Genomic DNA, 18,660 nt, shown 5'->3' on the forward strand with positions numbered 1-18,660 from the left:
CACCAATGTCTGTAGCTCTTCAAGTGTTTCTGCGACCAGAACGGTGTCGTCGGCAAATCTCAGATTGTTTAATCTGACACCATTTATTTTAATACCTACGGATTGATCAGAGAGTGTTCTATTCATTACGTCTTCGGAATAGAGATTAAATAGGGTTGGTGACAGTATACACCCTTGTCTCACACCTCGCTTTATTTCAATTTCTTCAGTGGTATTATTCTCTACTCTCACTACTGCTTTCTGATTGTAGTACATATTTGCTATTAGTCGGATGTCTCGTTTATCTAAATTCTTTTCTGTCAGGAGTCATCAAAGGCCTTGTTGTAATCTATGAAACACATGAATACATCTTGATTTATGTCAAGACATAACGTTCAGTGCAAACAACGCCTCTCTTGTTCCAAGTCCATTTCGGAATCCAAACTGGGTATTATTGATGTCCATTTCCGGTTTTCTGTGTACTCTAGAGTGTATAATTTTCAGAAATATTTTCAGTACATGGCTCATCAGACTGATTGTACGGTAATCACTGCATTTTTTGGCATTTATCTTTTTTGGTATAGTAACAAAGGTGGATAAAAGCCATTCTTGTGGTATTTTTCCTGATGTATAAATGCTATTGAAAAGTTTAACTAAAATGTGAATCGAGTCTTTTTCTACTAGTTTAAGGATTTCCGTTGGTATTTCATCTGGACCTGAGACTTTACCATTTTTCATTCTTTTTAGTGCGTACATTACTTCTTCTTCCGTTATTTCTGGACCTTCGTCTCCTTGTATGTTAGTTAGCTCAGAATGTTGTCTATGATCTGCAAAGAGTTCTTCAATATAGTTTTTCCATGTCTTCGACTGTTCTTCTAGTTCTGTTATTATGTTTCCGTTGACATTATACAGAGTATTTGGCTGCTTACGTTTTTGTGTACCTGCAAGTTCTTTCACTTTTTTATGTACATTAAAAATATCATGTTTTGCCTTCAATTGCTCTATTTCTTCACATTTTCTTTTATAAAAATCTTCTTTTGCTATTCTGATTTCTATTTTGATTTCTTTCTGTATTTGTTTATACCTTTGTTCGTTTTTTCCTTTCATTATTCTCTGATTGTCCATGAGAAGAAGGATCTTATCAGTGATCCACCTTTGCTTTATTTTTGGTTTTTCTTTAGTCAGAATTTTCTTCACAGGACCTGTTATCGCCATTTTTACGTTTTGCCATTTTTTATCTATGTTGTTCGTTGGCTGAGATGTTTCTTTTTCATGAAGTATTTTGAAATTATTATTAATACATTTTTGCAGTTTCTCCTTTACCTCCAGGTTACATAAATGACTGACGTCTATCTGATTTGCTCTTCTTTTCTGCTCCAATCTTTTGAGTTTAATACTCATTTGCGCTATTAGAGGGTTATGGTCTAAAAAGACATCTGCGCCTGGGTAAGCTTTAACGGATTTTAAGGAGTTTCTGTATCGTTCGTTTATCAGTAAAAAATCAATCTGGTTTCGGCTTATTCTTTCGCCATTGTCCTGGGGTGATTTCCACGTATAAAGTCTTCTCTTTGGTAAGTTGAAGAATGTATTAGATGCAATCATGTTATTCTCCTGGCAGAATTGAAGTAGTCTGTCACCTCGTTCATTTCTTTTACCGAGTCCGTATTCTCCTACATGTTTTCCACTTTTTCCTTTACCAATTTTTGAGTTAAAATCACCTAGAATTATGGTAATGTCTCGTGGTTTCGTCGATTTTAATACTTGATTGATTTATTCGTAGAATTGTTCAATTTCGTCCTCGGATTTATCTGCAGTAGGTGCATAGATCTGTATGATATTTAGTTTACTTGTGTTTGTTTGTAATTGAAGAAATAAGAGCCGATCTGATACTGGAGTAAAATTAGTGACCGACTGCATCATAGACTTAGATACTAAAACTGCTACGCCGTGTCTGTGTTGGGTACTACTGTTTCCGGAGTAATATACCATGCCATTTGTTGTCGAAAAACTGCCAGAATTTGGCCACCTTGCTTCACTAATGCCTAGAATGTCGACATTTAATCTTTGCATTTCTTGTATTATATTATGCATTTTGCCTGGATCATACATACTCCTAACATTCCATGTACCAATTTTTAATACTCTCTTGGGTGTTTTTCTATTTTTTTTTTAGGAGTGGTATTTAGTACTTCACAGGGATTTTGCTGGTTGACGACCCGGGAGGCCCTGTGGTCTTCGTGTCATATACCTCCTATGCCGGATCCTGGTCTCCGATTCCCATGAACATTTGATTAATGATCCTTATTAACCTTGGGTTATATATTACATAGAGATTAAATTTGCTAAGAATGAAGAATTTTTGTGTGGAAAGAAAATATTTCTGATGCGCATTTTACGTAATTACCGAACCGAATATATGACAACGCAGTAGTTTGGTTACGTTTATACAAGCACCTAAAATATAACCCAATGACGTATGTACAACATATAAAATAAAAAACTTTCAAAACTTTTCTAGGAACAAAATTATAATAATATTTTGACTTTTTTAGCCGCCTATAGTAAAAAAACCGTGGGAGGGAGTATTTAATGCAACCACTAACGGTAAATTGTGTCCACAGACACTAAGCCAAACGGATTTTACAATAATTGGAGAAGAAGATTGCCTCGTTTTAAATGTATATAAGCCATTAGTAAGTTAATTTAGAATAATTTTTATTTTTTCTCACACACACACATACACACACATGGATAACTAACTTGACTGATATATCCATTAACAACTAACCTACTTTAATAATTAATTTTCATTAACTAAAAAAGATAATATTCCCTTGCTTTTCTTAGATACATATCAATAAGATATTATTATAATTATACATGAACAATATAATATAATTAAAAAAGAAAATCTAAAATAATATTTCCCTACACTGGGATTTAATTTCATTCGGTTTTACAAATGAACCTTAACGACATAAAGATTCAAAAGAACTACTTGAATTGTCAGCACATGCGTTCTGGTTAAAACAGAATCTCACATTTAAACTTTCTTACAATCAAAATTTAGGTATTGCCGACAATTCAAAGAATTACATCCATTTAAATATAGTTACATTGGGTTTTTCGATTAACCTTGGGTAAACCTTTGCGTTTTAAGTTCAAAGCTACCATACATTTCCAACGTTAAAAAAAACCTTTTTTTGCACATAGTAACAAAAAACACCACTATGTTACCAGCAAAGTTTTTTAACATTCTAACTCTACAATTCTAAGTTACGGTAAGATCAATAATGTTTTTAATAGATAATATATGGTAGCTAATTATAATTTTTTCTGTTTCAGCCCTAAAGAAGCCAAATTAATTCTCTTTGGCGAAAACGTTAGGCAAAACAATTGATACTCATTAGAGTCTTTCTTGCAGATTTCCCCAATATTAAGAGTTTACTATTTAACTTATCTGCAAAGATTAAATTTCTTTTCTATATATATATATATATATATATATATATATATATATATATATATATATATATATATATATATATATATTAATAAGATCCCCAAATTTGTAGATAAAATTAAAATTAGAAAGACCATTAAAAAATTCGAGAACACCCTGTATATAGAAATAGTTTAGTTGTACATGAGTGGTTTCCGAATAAGTGAATAAGTGATTTGGACAGTTTTCTCCAATAAAAAAGACAATACGGTTTGGACATAAGCAGTTAGATTTAGTACACAACTATTTGAAATTTGCAGTTATAATAGATTAGAAAGTAATAAGTAAGGATTATTGGTTATTGAGTTTTCTCCTTTATAAAAGTTAAAAAAGAATTCAAGGTCCTTTGAAAGAAAGTATTTTAACGTCAAGTAATTTTTGGAAAAACAAAAAAAAAATTTATGAACTAAGAATCCGATGATGCGTTGGATGACAGGGAACTGTCAAAGGGAACTGTCAAAATAACTGTCAAAATAACTGTCAAACTGGAATGCGAATTTTGGAGAGGCTCCTAAAAAATATTAATTTTTAGTGGTTTTCTGATATTGTAGAAAAGATATTGTAATTGAGAATTTATAAGAAGTAGTGTTTAGTGTTTTGTGTGGAAAATTAAGCAGCCATTGTGGTAAGCAGAGACGAATGCCAGTAGAAATAGAGGCATTACTGTGTAAGTACACACAGATATATTTTCGTTGTGTCTGAGAGGAAGCAGTTTGTTTATCTTGGAGTTTGGAGATTGTGGTAAAATCCAAGCAAAGGAACCAATAATTCTTATATTAATTAAATTAATAATTAAAATTTTTATATTAAGAGATAGTTGATTTAGAAATATGTGTAGTTAAACCTTATTGATTATTAAGGGATGTGTGATTTGATGGATAATTGATTATATTTTTTTTATTATTCTATTTATAGTGTATGGTGTAAGATTTATCCTCAACGGAATTTTCAATTAATTTGATATATTTTAAAATAAAGGACAATTGTTATAATATCAGAATTGATTGTCTAGTATTTCTTTTTTTTTTTTGTTTATCTTTCTTAAATGGAACTAGCAGAAGATACTTTGAAGCCACGTTTTAATAAAAAAATTATATATAATAATTATTTTCAGCCCTGAGATATTTTTTGATTTTGATTTGTTTGATAAAGATAAACTTATTACTTTTCAGACTATATAAGTAGATTTACAATTATAAGCAAATCACAACAATTTTATATTTGGGTGAACGGAGGATTTGCCGTATTTGCAACAAATCGAGGAAATTTAAAGTTGGCATTTGGCGGGGACAATATTTCAAGAGATAAACAAATGGCTGCAACGAGAAGCAAAAGTAAAGAAAACAAAAAACAAGAAGAACATTTAGAACAAGAAGACATTTTCGAAACAACAATTATGGAGAGAGAGAGTCAGGAATTATCAGGATTAGAGAAAATATTACAACTGATGCAAATACAATCACAAAAAATGGATAGAAATCAACAAGAAACCTCAAAGAAAATAGAGGAATCACAACAACAAATGAAACAAACAATGGAAGAAACAAAACAAACAATAAATAAAAATCAACAGGAAACAAAACAAGCCATAGAGGAGAACAACAAAAAAATGGAGGAACGCATAGAAAAATATGAAAAGGAAATAAAAGGATGTTTGACAATGATGAAGAACGAAATGGGACAGCAAGAAATGAGAATTAAAGATCAAATGAAAGAACAAGAAACAAAAATTCAAAATACAATGAAGGAGATAAAGAACGATCATAAAAAGGAGCTAGAGAAATTGGAAATCAAATTTAAAAATGCGTTACAAGAAGACAAGCGAGAAATAGAAGAAAAAGTTAAGCAGAACGAAAGACAAATTGCGGAAATCAAGACGCAACAAAATTTTGGAGAAAGAAGGGAAATGCTTATCCATAGTACAGATGATGTGAAAATAAGGTTTGGCGGGGACGTAAAAAAATTACACCCAGTAATTTTCATAAATAATTTAAAGAAGAAAGTGCGGTACATCGGTAACTTCGAAACAGCCAAAGAAACGATAAGGAACCATCTTAAAGATGAGGCGAGTTTATGGTTTGACAGTAAAGAAGAGGAATTTACCAATTGGGAAAACTTTGAGAAAAGATTTTTGAACTATTTCTGGGGAAAAATACAGCAATTGGAGATCAACAAAGAACTGCAGAACGGGAAATATAACGAAAAGTTGGGAGTATCAGAAAAAGTATATGCTTTACAAATCTACAACAACGCCAAACATTTAGAGTACAATTATTCATCGAAACAATTGGTAGAATTGATTGCCAGACAGTTTGAGGAAACATTAGAAGACCACATTACTTTGCAAAATTACAAAGACATTGATAGTCTCTGTCAATTTTTACAAATAAGAGAATCACATTTACGAGACAGAAAAACTAGAAGACCACAAGAAATGCAGGAAAACAGAGATAGGAGACAAAATTATCGTCAAGACCGACCTAAAAGAGAATTTATTCCGAGAAGAGAATACGAAAATAGAGAAAACAGGAGAGAGAGATACGAATCCAGGAACCAGCAAGGAAACCGAGACAGATACAGAGAAAACCACAATAGAAATACATACACAGACTATAAAGAAAATAACAATTACAGGAGGACAAATGAACAAGGATATAGGGACAACAGATACGAATCCGAAAGGCCAGGAGGAGTGAGAAGAGAGGTAAATAACACACAAATAGAAGAATACGAGGAAGAGAGACAATGCGAGGACAGAAGAAGTACAGAAAGACAACAGGAGGATTTTCGCGAAGGCGCTCACTAAAAACAAAGAAAAACACCGGAATTTTTTGTCACCCAAAGGAATTTATAAAACTCGCAGTACATAAGGACAAAGAAAATGGATCAAATTTAAAATATATAAACGGATTTATAAATGAGACACCCATAAAAATTTTGATAGATTCGGGTTCTGAAATTTCGCTGGTAAATAGAAAGTTGATAGAAGAAGTTAATTTGACAAATTTAATTTATAAAATACCTAGGGTAAATTTAGTGGGCGCGAATAAACGAACGTTAGCAACGATAAATGAAGGGATACGAATTAGGATACGATTGGGAAAGAAATTTTTTTCACTACAATGTGTGATAATGCCAAATATGTCGCATGATATGATAGTAGGAGTAGACGAATTATCGGAAAAGCATATAGTGTTGGATTTTAATAAGAAAACCATGAACATCGAGAATGAACTGATAGAATTGGAAGAAAAATTAGATAAGGACAAGGACAATGAAACAAGGAATATAGATGAAGCGGATGAAAAAAGAATAGTAGAAATGAATTTGGCAACGAAACAAGGACAAAGAAACATGAGAAGATACAAGCAGAGAAGTATAAAAGAAGTTAATGCCTGGAATTCCTCAAAAGAGACGAGTCCAGAAGAAGAAGAAAAGGAAAAGATAGAAGAATTTAAAGAATGGCATTCCTCATATGAGACGAGCCCAGAAAAGGAAAGGATAGAAGAAATTAAAGAATGGATTTCCGCAAAAGAGAGAAGTTTAGAAGAAGAAAAAGAAAAGAGAAAGGAAAAAAAGGAAAGAAAGTTAAAAGAAGACAGTCATACATGGGATATATGGAATCCAGGGAGCATAAACGAAAAGCAAGATGATAAGTTAGAAACAACTGTATTTGAAGAAGAAGTGTATGCAAACGAGGACACCGAATACGCGGTAAATATATGTAAACAAGATAAGGAGAACGAAGGAGAACTAATTTGCGGAGAAGGACAAGAAAAGGAGATGCGTTTGATGTTAAAAAACTACGAAAATTTAATAAACGAAGAAAATAGAGTGGCCAGAAATTACGAGCATACATTTGAGGTGAAAAATTTGGAAAGTTTTCGTTCAAAAACATACCCCATCCCGTATAAATATCGGCAAGACGTGAAAAGAGAAATCGAGAAAATGTTGGAAGATCAGATTATAGAGAGATGTGATTCACCCTATGTCAATCCAATAGTGATAGTGAAGAAAAGCAGTGGAGATTTAAGGCTATGTTTAGATGCGAGAAACATCAACCAGCATACAGTATCCCAATATGAATCACCATTAAATATTGAGGCTATTTTTGGAAGAATAACTGGGTCACATATTTTTTCCAAAATTGATTTAAAACATAGTTTTTGGTTGATTCCATTAGCAGAAAAATGCCGAAATTATACAGCTTTTTCAATTGATGGGATAGTATATCGTTTCAAGGTAGTTCCTTTTGGATTGCAAAGTGCATGCGCAGCACTGGTGAGAGCTCTGCACACCATTCTCAACCGTCATGAAGATTTTATTGTCCACTATATAGACGATTTATTGATTTTTTCTCCGGATACGCAAAGTCATTTGAAACACATTAAATTGGTGCTGGAAGAATTGGATCAGGCTGGTTTGAAACTAAACATAGAAAAATGCCAATTCTTTCAAAAGGAAGTAGTGTATTTGGGGTTTAAACTGGACACGAGCGGAATTACTTTAGCGGAAGACCGAGTAAATTTAATAAATGATTATCCGAGACCGAAAAATTTGAAAACTTTGAGAGGTTTTCTCGGAATGGTGAATTACTTTAAAAAACTAATCCCAGATATAAGCGAGAAACAAATACCGCTAATAAAATTACTAAAAAAAGGAGTTAGATGGAATTGGAAGGAAGAACAAGAAAAAGCTTTCTTAAGATTAAAAGAAGAGTTCTCAAAAGAAATCAAGGTGTATCATCCTATTTACCACCAACCATTTATTCTGAGAACCGATGCTTCAATTCAAAAATTTGCTGGGGTTTTATCACAAATACAGAATGAACAGGAAGTTCCGATATGTTTTATTTCTCGAGTAACGAAAACGCATGAAAGAAAATATAGCGTTACTGAACTCGAATTCGCGAGTGTACTATTTTGTGTTAAGAAGCTACGATTCTACCTATTGGGAGCGAAATTTACAATCGAGACGGATCATGCCGCTTTAGTCCACATCATGAAGAATCGATTAGTAAATAACAGAATACATCGAGGAATTTTGTTACTACAAGAGTACGATTTTGAATTCAAGTACATCAGAGGAAAGGACAATATCATAGCCGATGCTTTAACCCGGGATGAAGAAACAGGAAAAAAGGATACGATTGAATTGCATGTAGGTTTAAACCGATTGGCACAAGAAGACGGTATTTTCTCGCTTAATGAAATAAGAAGGAATCAAGAAGGTTTGGAGGAAAAGGATAAAAGAAGAGCAGAAAGAAAAGACGATATTTTCTTTAAAAGAATTGAAGGAAAAGAATTATATTTGGTGACACCAACACTGGCCGAGAAACTGATGGAAAACCTACATGTAAATAACGGACATATTGGAGCCCGGAAAGTATGGTTAGTTTTCCGTGAAAATTATATTTGTCGACAAGATTATTGTATAGCTAAGAAGATGACCCAAAAGTGCAGTAAATGTCAAAGATATAAAAGTAAGAATTACAAAAATGAAAATGTCGCCAAAAACATCGTATCCCGAAACAAATTGGACATCGTAGCAATCGATATGTTGAGTGATTTAATCATAACAAATCAACGAAATAAACACATCCTGGTAATGGTAGATGTATTTTCAAAATATGTGAAATTGTATAGTTGTCGCACGACAAAAGGAGTCGAAATATTGAGAAAAATTGACGATTTCATAGATTCCGTAGGAACGCCAAGGAGGATTGTATTGGACAACGCGACGTATTTTGGAAACGATCGTTTAAAAGGACAGCTGAGGGAAAGAGGAATAGAGACAAATTTTGTCAGCATTCGTCACCCTCAGAGCAATCCGTCGGAAAGATTTATCCAAGAGGTAACAAAATTTCTTCGTATTGCTACAGATGGACAACATAATCGATGGGACAGAAAAATAACAGAAATAGAAAAATATTTAAATACGATCCCGAGCACGGTGACAAAAGAAACCCCGGAATATGTTATGAAAGGAATAATGCCAGAGAGGCCGTGGGAAGATACAAACATCCGAGAATATCAACAAGTTTTGGAATTGGTGCGGAGAAGACTGCAAAGAAGTAATGAGAAATACGTTCAAAGACAGGACCGCAACAGAAAAAGAAGGCCTGTCACTTTTCAGGTTGGCGAAAAGGTGCTGGTGAGAGCTCTGAGAGTATCCAACATCACCAACAATGTTTGTGCTAAGCTAATGCCGGTGTTTGAGGGTCCATATATCGTAAAAAATGAAAACGGTGTAAATAGTTATGTCCTGAGACATATGGATTCTGAAAGAATCAGAGGAATTTTCAATATTCACGATGTATACAAATATCATGAATAGAAAACGAAAAGGTTTTTTTTTTAAGTAGAAATAAAATTTTTGATTTAAGGAATTTGGGTAATCTCATTAGTTTGAAATTAAGTGTTGACGCGAGAAAATTTGTTGCATATGCGGAAAATTTTCATCTTTTCACCAGGCGGGGAGTTAATAAGATCCCCAAATTTGTAGATAAAATTAAAATTAGAAAGACCATTAAAAAATTCGAGAACACCCTGTATATAGAAATAGTTTAGTTGTACATGAGTGGTTTCCGAATAAGTGAATAAGTGATTTGGACAGTTTTCTCCAATAAAAAAGACAATACGGTTTGGACATAAGCAGTTAGATTTAGTACACAACTATTTGAAATTTGCAGTTATAATAGATTAGAAAGTAATAAGTAAGGATTATTGGTTATTGAGTTTTCTCCTTTATAAAAGTTAAAAAAGAATTCAAGGTCCTTTGAAAGAAAGTATTTTAACGTCAAGTAATTTTTGGAAAAACAAAAAAAAAAATTTATGAACTAAGAATCCGATGATGCGTTGGATGACAGGGAACTGTCAAAGGGAACTGTCAAAATAACTGTCAAAATAACTGTCAAACTGGAATGCGAATTTTGGAGAGGCTCCTAAAAAATATTAATTTTTAGTGGTTTTCTGATATTGTAGAAAAGATATTGTAATTGAGAATTTATAAGAAGTAGTGTTTAGTGTTTTGTGTGGAAAATTAAGCAGCCATTGTGGTAAGCAGAGACGAATGCCAGTAGAAATAGAGGCATTACTGTGTAAGTACACACAGATATATTTTCGTTGTGTCTGAGAGGAAGCAGTTTGTTTATCTTGGAGTTTGGAGATTGTGGTAAAATCCAAGCAAAGGAACCAATAATTCTTATATTAATTAAATTAATAATTAAAATTTTTATATTAAGAGATAGTTGATTTAGAAATATGTGTAGTTAAACCTTATTGATTATTAAGGGATGTGTGATTTGATGGATAATTGATTATATTTTTTTTATTATTCTATTTATAGTGTATGGTGTAAGATTTATCCTCAACGGAATTTTCAATTAATTTGATATATTTTAAAATAAAGGACAATTGTTATAATATCAGAATTGATTGTCTAGTATTTCTTTTTTTTTTTGTTTATCTTTCTTAAATGGAACTAGCAGAAGATACTTTGAAGCCACGTTTTAATAAAAAAATTATATATAATAATTATTTTCAGCCCTGAGATATTTTTTGATTTTGATTTGTTTGATAAAGATAAACTTATTACTTTTCAGACTATATAAGTAGATTTACAATTATAAGCAAATCACAACAATATATATATATATATATATATATATATATATATATATATACCTTATGTACTTCAGCATGTTGGCTCTTAATTCTTCCCTCTATAAATCTATAGATGGTCTACAGTCTACACAAAACTTTCCAAGCAAGCTTCGTCTAAGTCATGGTCAAAAATTTCTGAGGTTTGATCTACACAACATTTGCAGGACCTTCCCTGTGATTATTTTGCATTAACTTCACTAGTACTTATGTTCGTAATATTTTTATTTGTAGACTAATAAGAGTCACTGACTCCTGAGACTTTTTCTGGGTCATCTCTTCTTATTTCCATGTCCATTTTATTTTAACGAGCTGCAACGAAATGTTATCAGGCATTGTCACATCACTTACCCAGTGCTATGCATCTCATGAGCACGACAGTATTACATATCGGGGTTGGTGAGCACATTAGATGCAGCACACATTTTCACTAGATGATAAGCCAGAAAAGTATCTGGTAATTTTCCATTGAAAGCACTGTAGGTGTTCATGAGTATAAGTATATTTGGTGTTTCTGTGTGGGTGCTATGTGTAATTAACAAATTTGCAGTTAATAGCTATAGTCGTTATGTCATATTTTTAACCTAATAATATCCTATACAAAGGATGCACTCTTACAGCAACTGCAACGTGCTGTGTTTAGAATTAAACCGTCAATGTCCAGTATGTCGTTCGCGAAGTCATACTCAGTTTTGCGCTTAGACCATCTCCATAGTTTCATTCCATCACGGTTTCCTTGCTTTTTATTAAATTATTAAATTTAATTACCGCTGCAGTTGGGCTGCATCTAATCCAGTTTGAATCACAGTCTTAATCTGCACTTCTATAATGTTCGCTCCTTTTAAAGTTTTTCCATATTGTGCGTTGAATAATTTCTTTAGTATTTGTAATGTAGATCATATAAGTAAAACACATTACCAAATATATTAACATCGATTTAATTGCACTTTCATTTTAATTTGTTTGCCTGTTTCGTTAACTTTTTTAGAAAGCTAATCCTCAAGAGCTATTACCTGTATATTTTTGGATTCACGGAGGAGGTTTCATAAGTGGATTTGGTTCCGTTTATAATCCGAAATTGTTTATTGATTATGATATTGTAATTGTTACAATTAACTATAGGCTAGGAGCTTTAGGTAAGTTTATAAAAATCTTTTATTAATAAGGTATAAGATAAAATACTCTAAAAAATTAACCACAGGCTATAGAAAGCCCTAAATAATTAATTATTAAAATATATTTGGCTGATTTTAATATTATTAATCTACGCACATAGTTGGTACTTATGAAGAACTTTATTAATGGAAAGTTTTATTTCCATATGTGATCAAATGGAGCTGTTCACCTCTGGGAAGCACATAGTTGGTACTTATGAAGAGCTTTATTAATGGAAAGTTTTATTTCCATATGTGATCAAATGGAGCTCTTCACCTCTGGGAAAGTTTTGTTCTTTAATCTCGAACTCGACATCAATTGCCAGCTTGCCAATTATACAATTGATACTTTATAATGAAAGAGTAGGTTTTAATGATATTGATATAGTATTTATTTTTGTAAAATATTTCTAATAAAAAATTATTACAGGATTCTTAACAACGATTGATAATAATATTCCTGGAAACTTGGGTCTTAAGGATCAACTTCTTGCTCTTCATTGGGTACACGATAACATTAATGCCTTTGGAGGCGATCCAAAACAAGTTACTGTTGGTGGTGAAAGTGGTGGAAGTATGTCTGCCGGATTTCATTTACTAAGCAAATCAGCTCGAGGTATGTATACTAATCTATAAACTCCTATAAAATATATCAACAACCTAAGAGAGAGTCTTCCTTCTCATTAATTAAGTTTTTGTCAGAGCGTGGTGAAATTTTACTCATTGTTAGGCTGCTATATTCATTCGCTAAGAACCTGTGGCAGCTTTATGTAGTGATTTTCCCACCAGAGTCTTAATTTGGTCTACCCATCGTGTTGAAGATCTTCGTCTTGGTCTTCGGCCTTCTGCAGTTCATTCATAATACATATTCTTAGACTGTCAACTGTCAACAATTGTACGTGAAAGTCAAACAGGGTCGTACTGAGGTGTATCATATAATATTTAAAAATATTTACTTCTTGAAATTAAGAATGTAAGATTTTCTGGAAGTTTAACTGTGAGTAAAATATTATCTTCCATTGAAGAAAAATGGGTCAGAATAAAATATTCATTTACTAAGATATATATAACAAAATATTTTGAATAAAGTAGCATAATCATAAGTTTTTTAAACCATAAATACTTGCCACTTTAATTACTCAGAGCCTGAGGAGCTACATTATGTGCAGCTTTCTTCGTCTGAATTTATTATTATTGGTTTGATATGGGTCTCTATTATGTTGTTTAACTTAGACATTCTGGACTTGACTTTTGGTACAACGTGTTGTACACATTTATGCCATATAGTTAAAGTAATATTATTTATTGTATCATAAAACATATTTTTCATGTCTTCAAATTTAGAAATATTGTTTTCTGCTTCTACATAATTTTTCACTTCTGCCCAGATGAGTTTAATCGGATTGAGCTCACATTTGTATGGAGGTAACCTTAAAACTATTTTGTTTTGACTTTTTGTCATCTTATCAATAATGTATTTGTTATATTGTCCCTTATATTCCTTAACACTAGCAATCAGTTTTACTTTTAACATTGAGTCCTTAAAACCTATATTTTTCATTTCAGTCACGCGTAGATTATCAGCCTTTTTAGAAGTGGTAGTTGGAACTTTTTCCATTTTTCTGGAACGATAAAATGCGTTGTCGAATACGATGATGGAGTTTTTTCTAGTCGGGGCAGTATATTGGTGAACCAGTTTTCAAAAGAGTTCATCTCTTCATGGTTGTCCCTACTTTTTTTTATTCGAACTTCCACAGCGCGTCTAGAACAAATTCATCTTCACTGCCAATGTGACAAATTATTAGTATCTTTTCTTTTCCTGAAAATTATTGAGTTATTTTAAAATTTACTTGAAGTGGAAAAGTTTACTTTATTTTGATCAGAAATTCTTGTCTTCATGAGACTATTTCATCCCTGTCTATCAAAATGCTGGTTTTGACGACGTTTAAACTTGAAATTTATTTTTTCGATAATCTAAAAACGTAGTTCTTTTGAAATTAGGAAAAAACCGAATCTTCATTAACAACTCCCAGGACTTTATCTATTGTGGGTATTTCATTTCGAAAAAAAGAATTCGTGAATTATTCTTATTGCTTCTTTATCAAATTCATCAAGCGAGTTATTATATTAATATAAAAATATTACTGTAACGATGCTCAATTGGTTTTGGTGTCGACAATGTTCCCGTATATAAATGTTCTTAAACCACATTTCGTAAACTGCGGCTGCACATGCCTACAATAGATAAAAACACAATACGTGATAAATAAAGGGAAAACGTGCATTCTAAAATAATGCAGAAACAATATCAGTACCTATTTTTGCTACTACTCTAATAGAAATCGCACTTTTCGACTTTATATTGTCCTTTCATTTCCGTATTAAATACATTTATGATCATTTCCTTCGTTCTAACGTCAAAATGTTTCTTTACTGGTCTTTTTTAAGGTGGACTAAAAGTTACATCAATCTCAAGTAATTTGTCTGCTTGACATTTTTCTTTTTATATTTATCTTCCTATAACCTAAGGTAATTGATTATTTTTACTTTTAATAAATAAATACTTTGTTTTGGTTACTGAAAGTTGACTACACACTATAAAACTTATAAAAACTAACACGACCAGTAAATAACTCAACAATAAATTATATAACGTTACAAAAGACTAAATTTATTAACATATAATACAAACCAACATGCTACAATTTTAATATAATCAGACTGGGCAGTTTGGACCTGTAAAATGACACGTATTCTCGCTAAAAACGATAAATTATATTTAATAGTCTCTTGGAGAATGAGAGGAGAATACCGTCGGAAAACGTGCGTATTAGGCCTCGATAATTTATTTGTGTTGAAAATTTGCAATATGTATGAATAAAGTTTACCTCTCCTTCTACTATCGATAGTTTCATAGATCCCGTTCTTCTGACTATGTGGACGAAGTAATTAAGGTAAGCTCGGTTTACTTTTCTTTAAAAAGTCTCCCTGCTATATAAAGATTTTGCAGAATTGATATGTTGATTCTATATTATGTCCAGGACACGCATGAAACTCTTCTGTAGTCTCACATTTATAATAAGAATCTTAATCTATACATTTTTTGCATTTATAGATCATCTGATTCCTCCACGGAACCATTTTTTCAGAACCTGCTAAATTTATTAGAAGACCTGCTCAATAAAAGCAGAAAAATTCTATGCGGTGACTTAAATATTAATTACAGTGTTGCTTGTGTTAATTCTCCTACAAGAATTACTAAAACAACATCTACCATAATTGATTATATCGTCTTAGATTTCTCACCGCTTGATGTACGCTCTACAATTGTTAATGCAGGACTATCTGATCATGAAGCAGTATATACCAAGTTTAACACTCTTAACAAACCATCCTCAAAATCCCAACGTTTACGTAGGATTTTTTCCGCTCAGAACATTCGTAAATTCCAAAATGTGTGCTTGATTTCTGGGTGGTACTTTTCCTTTGTGAACGTGGACTATAATTTCAGTGATTTTTTGGATAGGATTGTCTATATTTTCAATAAAGAATTATTGAAGCTGCAAATCAATTTCGTCAGAAAAATATGATTTTTCAGCGCATTCGGTTTTCCTTATTAAAACGATACCGAATGTGTATTGAAGAAAATGGGGTCATTTTGAACATTTATTGTAATATCATATTTATAGAGGTTATAGACATTTTTGGTACTTGTTAATTCATTTAAGCCATTTATTTAGTTGCACGTAATTTTTTAAAGGTTAATGAAAAGGGCCGTAAATCAATAAAAAGTGTTTTTTGAAAAAAGTGATAAAAGGCAAAAAAATTTTGAAAATAATGTGTTAAACTAATGATGCCACAAAATTTATTTGACTTGAACGTACCTACTCAAAAGTTTGGGAGGAATTAGGGCTGCACATCCCCCTTAAAATTTTTCTGTGCGCTTATAGATTTTTTTGTTTCTTTTGTATAAAAAATACTTTCAGATCAAGAAAGTAACGTGTCCATTTTTATTACAAAATGTCAAGTAGTTTAGGTTAGGGATAATGCAAAAAAAAACAATTTTTATTTTGTAACTTCAAAGGGCTGTAACTTTTTTTGTGTACACTTTTGTACTAATGTAAGTTGGATACAATTAATTTATTTTTGTCCCCGGAATGCGTGATTTAATTTATGACATACCTTTTTGAAACACCCTGTATATTTGAGTATCACATGCATCAAAGATATTAATTCGTAAGGTTTCCTTATGCAATTTGCAATTTATTTAAATTTTGCAATGGATTGTGTATTTTATTACCTTTTATTTTGTGATATTGACGATTTATGTAATTTCAGTAAATTTTAAATTGTTATTGTTATTTTTCTTTCTTTTTGTAAGCTTTGTCAACAAAATTGTACAATTTTCAGTGACAATATCTTACGATAGGCTTCGATGGCTTCGATCTTACTTTAATCGATTTTTTTCGAGTCCATGTGTTAACTACGTATGTAGCAATGAGAAAACTAAGTGTTTAAAAAATAATAGAATATAATAGAATAGAATATATAGAAAAAATAATAGAATAATAAGAAATCACAAATTTAGACCCCAAGTGGACTACTTAAAAAGTTAGACGATTAGTTTACGAAAACCAATGAAAAGAGATACATTTTGAATGTTGGTTTTAATTTTATTCTGATTTAAATTTGTTATCTCTATTTGATATTAACAAATAAAACGTAAAAAATGTTATGCTTATAGGTTTATTTAGTGGAATCATTCAACAAAGTGGCTCGCCATTGGCTGGGTTCTTCTACCCGTCAAATGATCGAGAAGTGGCATTTGAATATGGCAGACAACTAAATAAGTCCTTTAATTCCAGCAAATCTAGCGATTTATTGGCCATGTTACAAGAAGCGTCGATGGCAGATATAATAAATCTACAGACGACGGTAAGTATAGTCGGTTCGCTATTCTCAGTTCTAACTGTCTAGTGAATTTTATAACTATTTTTTTGCGAAGTTTTTGACAGACTAGACGTGGCTGGAAATTACTATACAACCAAGCACACGTGCTCATAACCAATATTAATAGTAAACAAACGTAAATAAAATAGAACTTTATTAATTACCGACTAACTGGATAACCTTTAAATTCTGGACTAAACTTAAGTCATTTATTGAAACTATTCTTAAAAATCTCAAGCTAAATTTTACCCAAATCTTTAAGTTGGTTGCCTACATTTGGTGCAATTCAACGATATAATCTGTACTAGCCTAATTTTGTTATAAAATATATTTTTTATTTATAATAGAAATTTACTTTCTTCATACATGGGATAAATTTCTAATCGAATTTGATTTTTGACGCTATCATTTGTCAGTCGTTAATTTCCTTTTGCGACTTTTCTTCTTTAATGTGAGGGTTGTATTAGGCCCATTTTTATATTTTCGCACACTTTTTCCTGAGACTTTCAGACATTTGGATGTCAACTGAAATGTTTTTGTTATTAAGAACATTTGTAACATTTACATAATTTGATAAATACATTTTAATTATCAACTTAAACATTTTTAATAAACCTTTGTTCAGTTTCATTACCTTGTACTATAACAGCAATCTTACTCATCTAAAATATTAGCTTTTAAAAAACATTTTATCATATATATTTAAGAAAAACTTACCAGCGCATTAGCTAATGGAACAAATGCAAAACTTTGAGTATCCATAATGATAAAATTAAAAATCCTCCTCCTCCTCATTCCTAATCCCTTTTGGGGTGTGGTGACACCATCAGGCCTTTACAGTTTTTTGACGACGATTGAGACGATTTCCCTCTATCCTTCCTTGTCCTGGGCTAGTTGTTTGGCTTCATGTAGCCCTTGGTTAATCAATATTTTTGTTTGATCTACCCAACGGCTTGGAGATCTTCCCCTAGGTCTCTTTCCTTCAACTCCACCCTCGACTATCAGTTTTTCCATCGTTTCTGTTCTTCTAGCAATGTGTCAAAAATACTGCAAATATCTCGGTTGTATTTGTTTAAACAATATATCCTTTATTTTAAGTTGTTCTAATATCGATACGTTAGTACGATGATCAATCTAGAATATTCTTAACATGCGGCGGTATACCCACATTTCAAAAGCGTCTAGTTTATTTTTATCCGCTTTCTTTAAGGTCCACGTCTCGGATGCATATGTGGCTACGGGAAAAATGAGTGCCCTTACCAGCCTTAGTTTTGTGTGTATTGTTATACTAGAATTTTTCCAAATTCTCTCTCTGTCACACTCCTCCGTCATTTGTTATTAGGGACCCCAGGTATATTTTGGGGCTTTGAAGTAATAAATAGTTTTAATTTACCAATTTCTTTAATGTGTTAAA

The 18,660-nt window shown here is 31.9% G+C and overlaps 1 protein-coding gene across 1 annotated transcript in view; it reads left to right on the forward strand.

The window, feature by feature from the left end:
- The window catches only part of LOC140447333 (para-nitrobenzyl esterase-like), a 44,975-nt gene that overhangs the window by 7,950 nt on the left and 18,365 nt on the right, over positions 1–18,660 (forward strand). The window contains exons 3-6 of the mRNA XM_072539934.1: positions 2,532–2,672; positions 12,131–12,278; positions 12,727–12,912; positions 17,041–17,231. Of these exons, the coding sequence (XP_072396035.1) occupies positions 2,532–2,672; positions 12,131–12,278; positions 12,727–12,912; positions 17,041–17,231 (666 nt within the window). The remainder of the gene's footprint in view (positions 1–2,531; positions 2,673–12,130; positions 12,279–12,726; positions 12,913–17,040; positions 17,232–18,660) is intronic.

Source organism: Diabrotica undecimpunctata, chromosome 8, assembly GCF_040954645.1.
Source record: "Diabrotica undecimpunctata isolate CICGRU chromosome 8, icDiaUnde3, whole genome shotgun sequence".
Taxonomy (NCBI): Eukaryota; Metazoa; Arthropoda; class Insecta; order Coleoptera; family Chrysomelidae; genus Diabrotica; species Diabrotica undecimpunctata.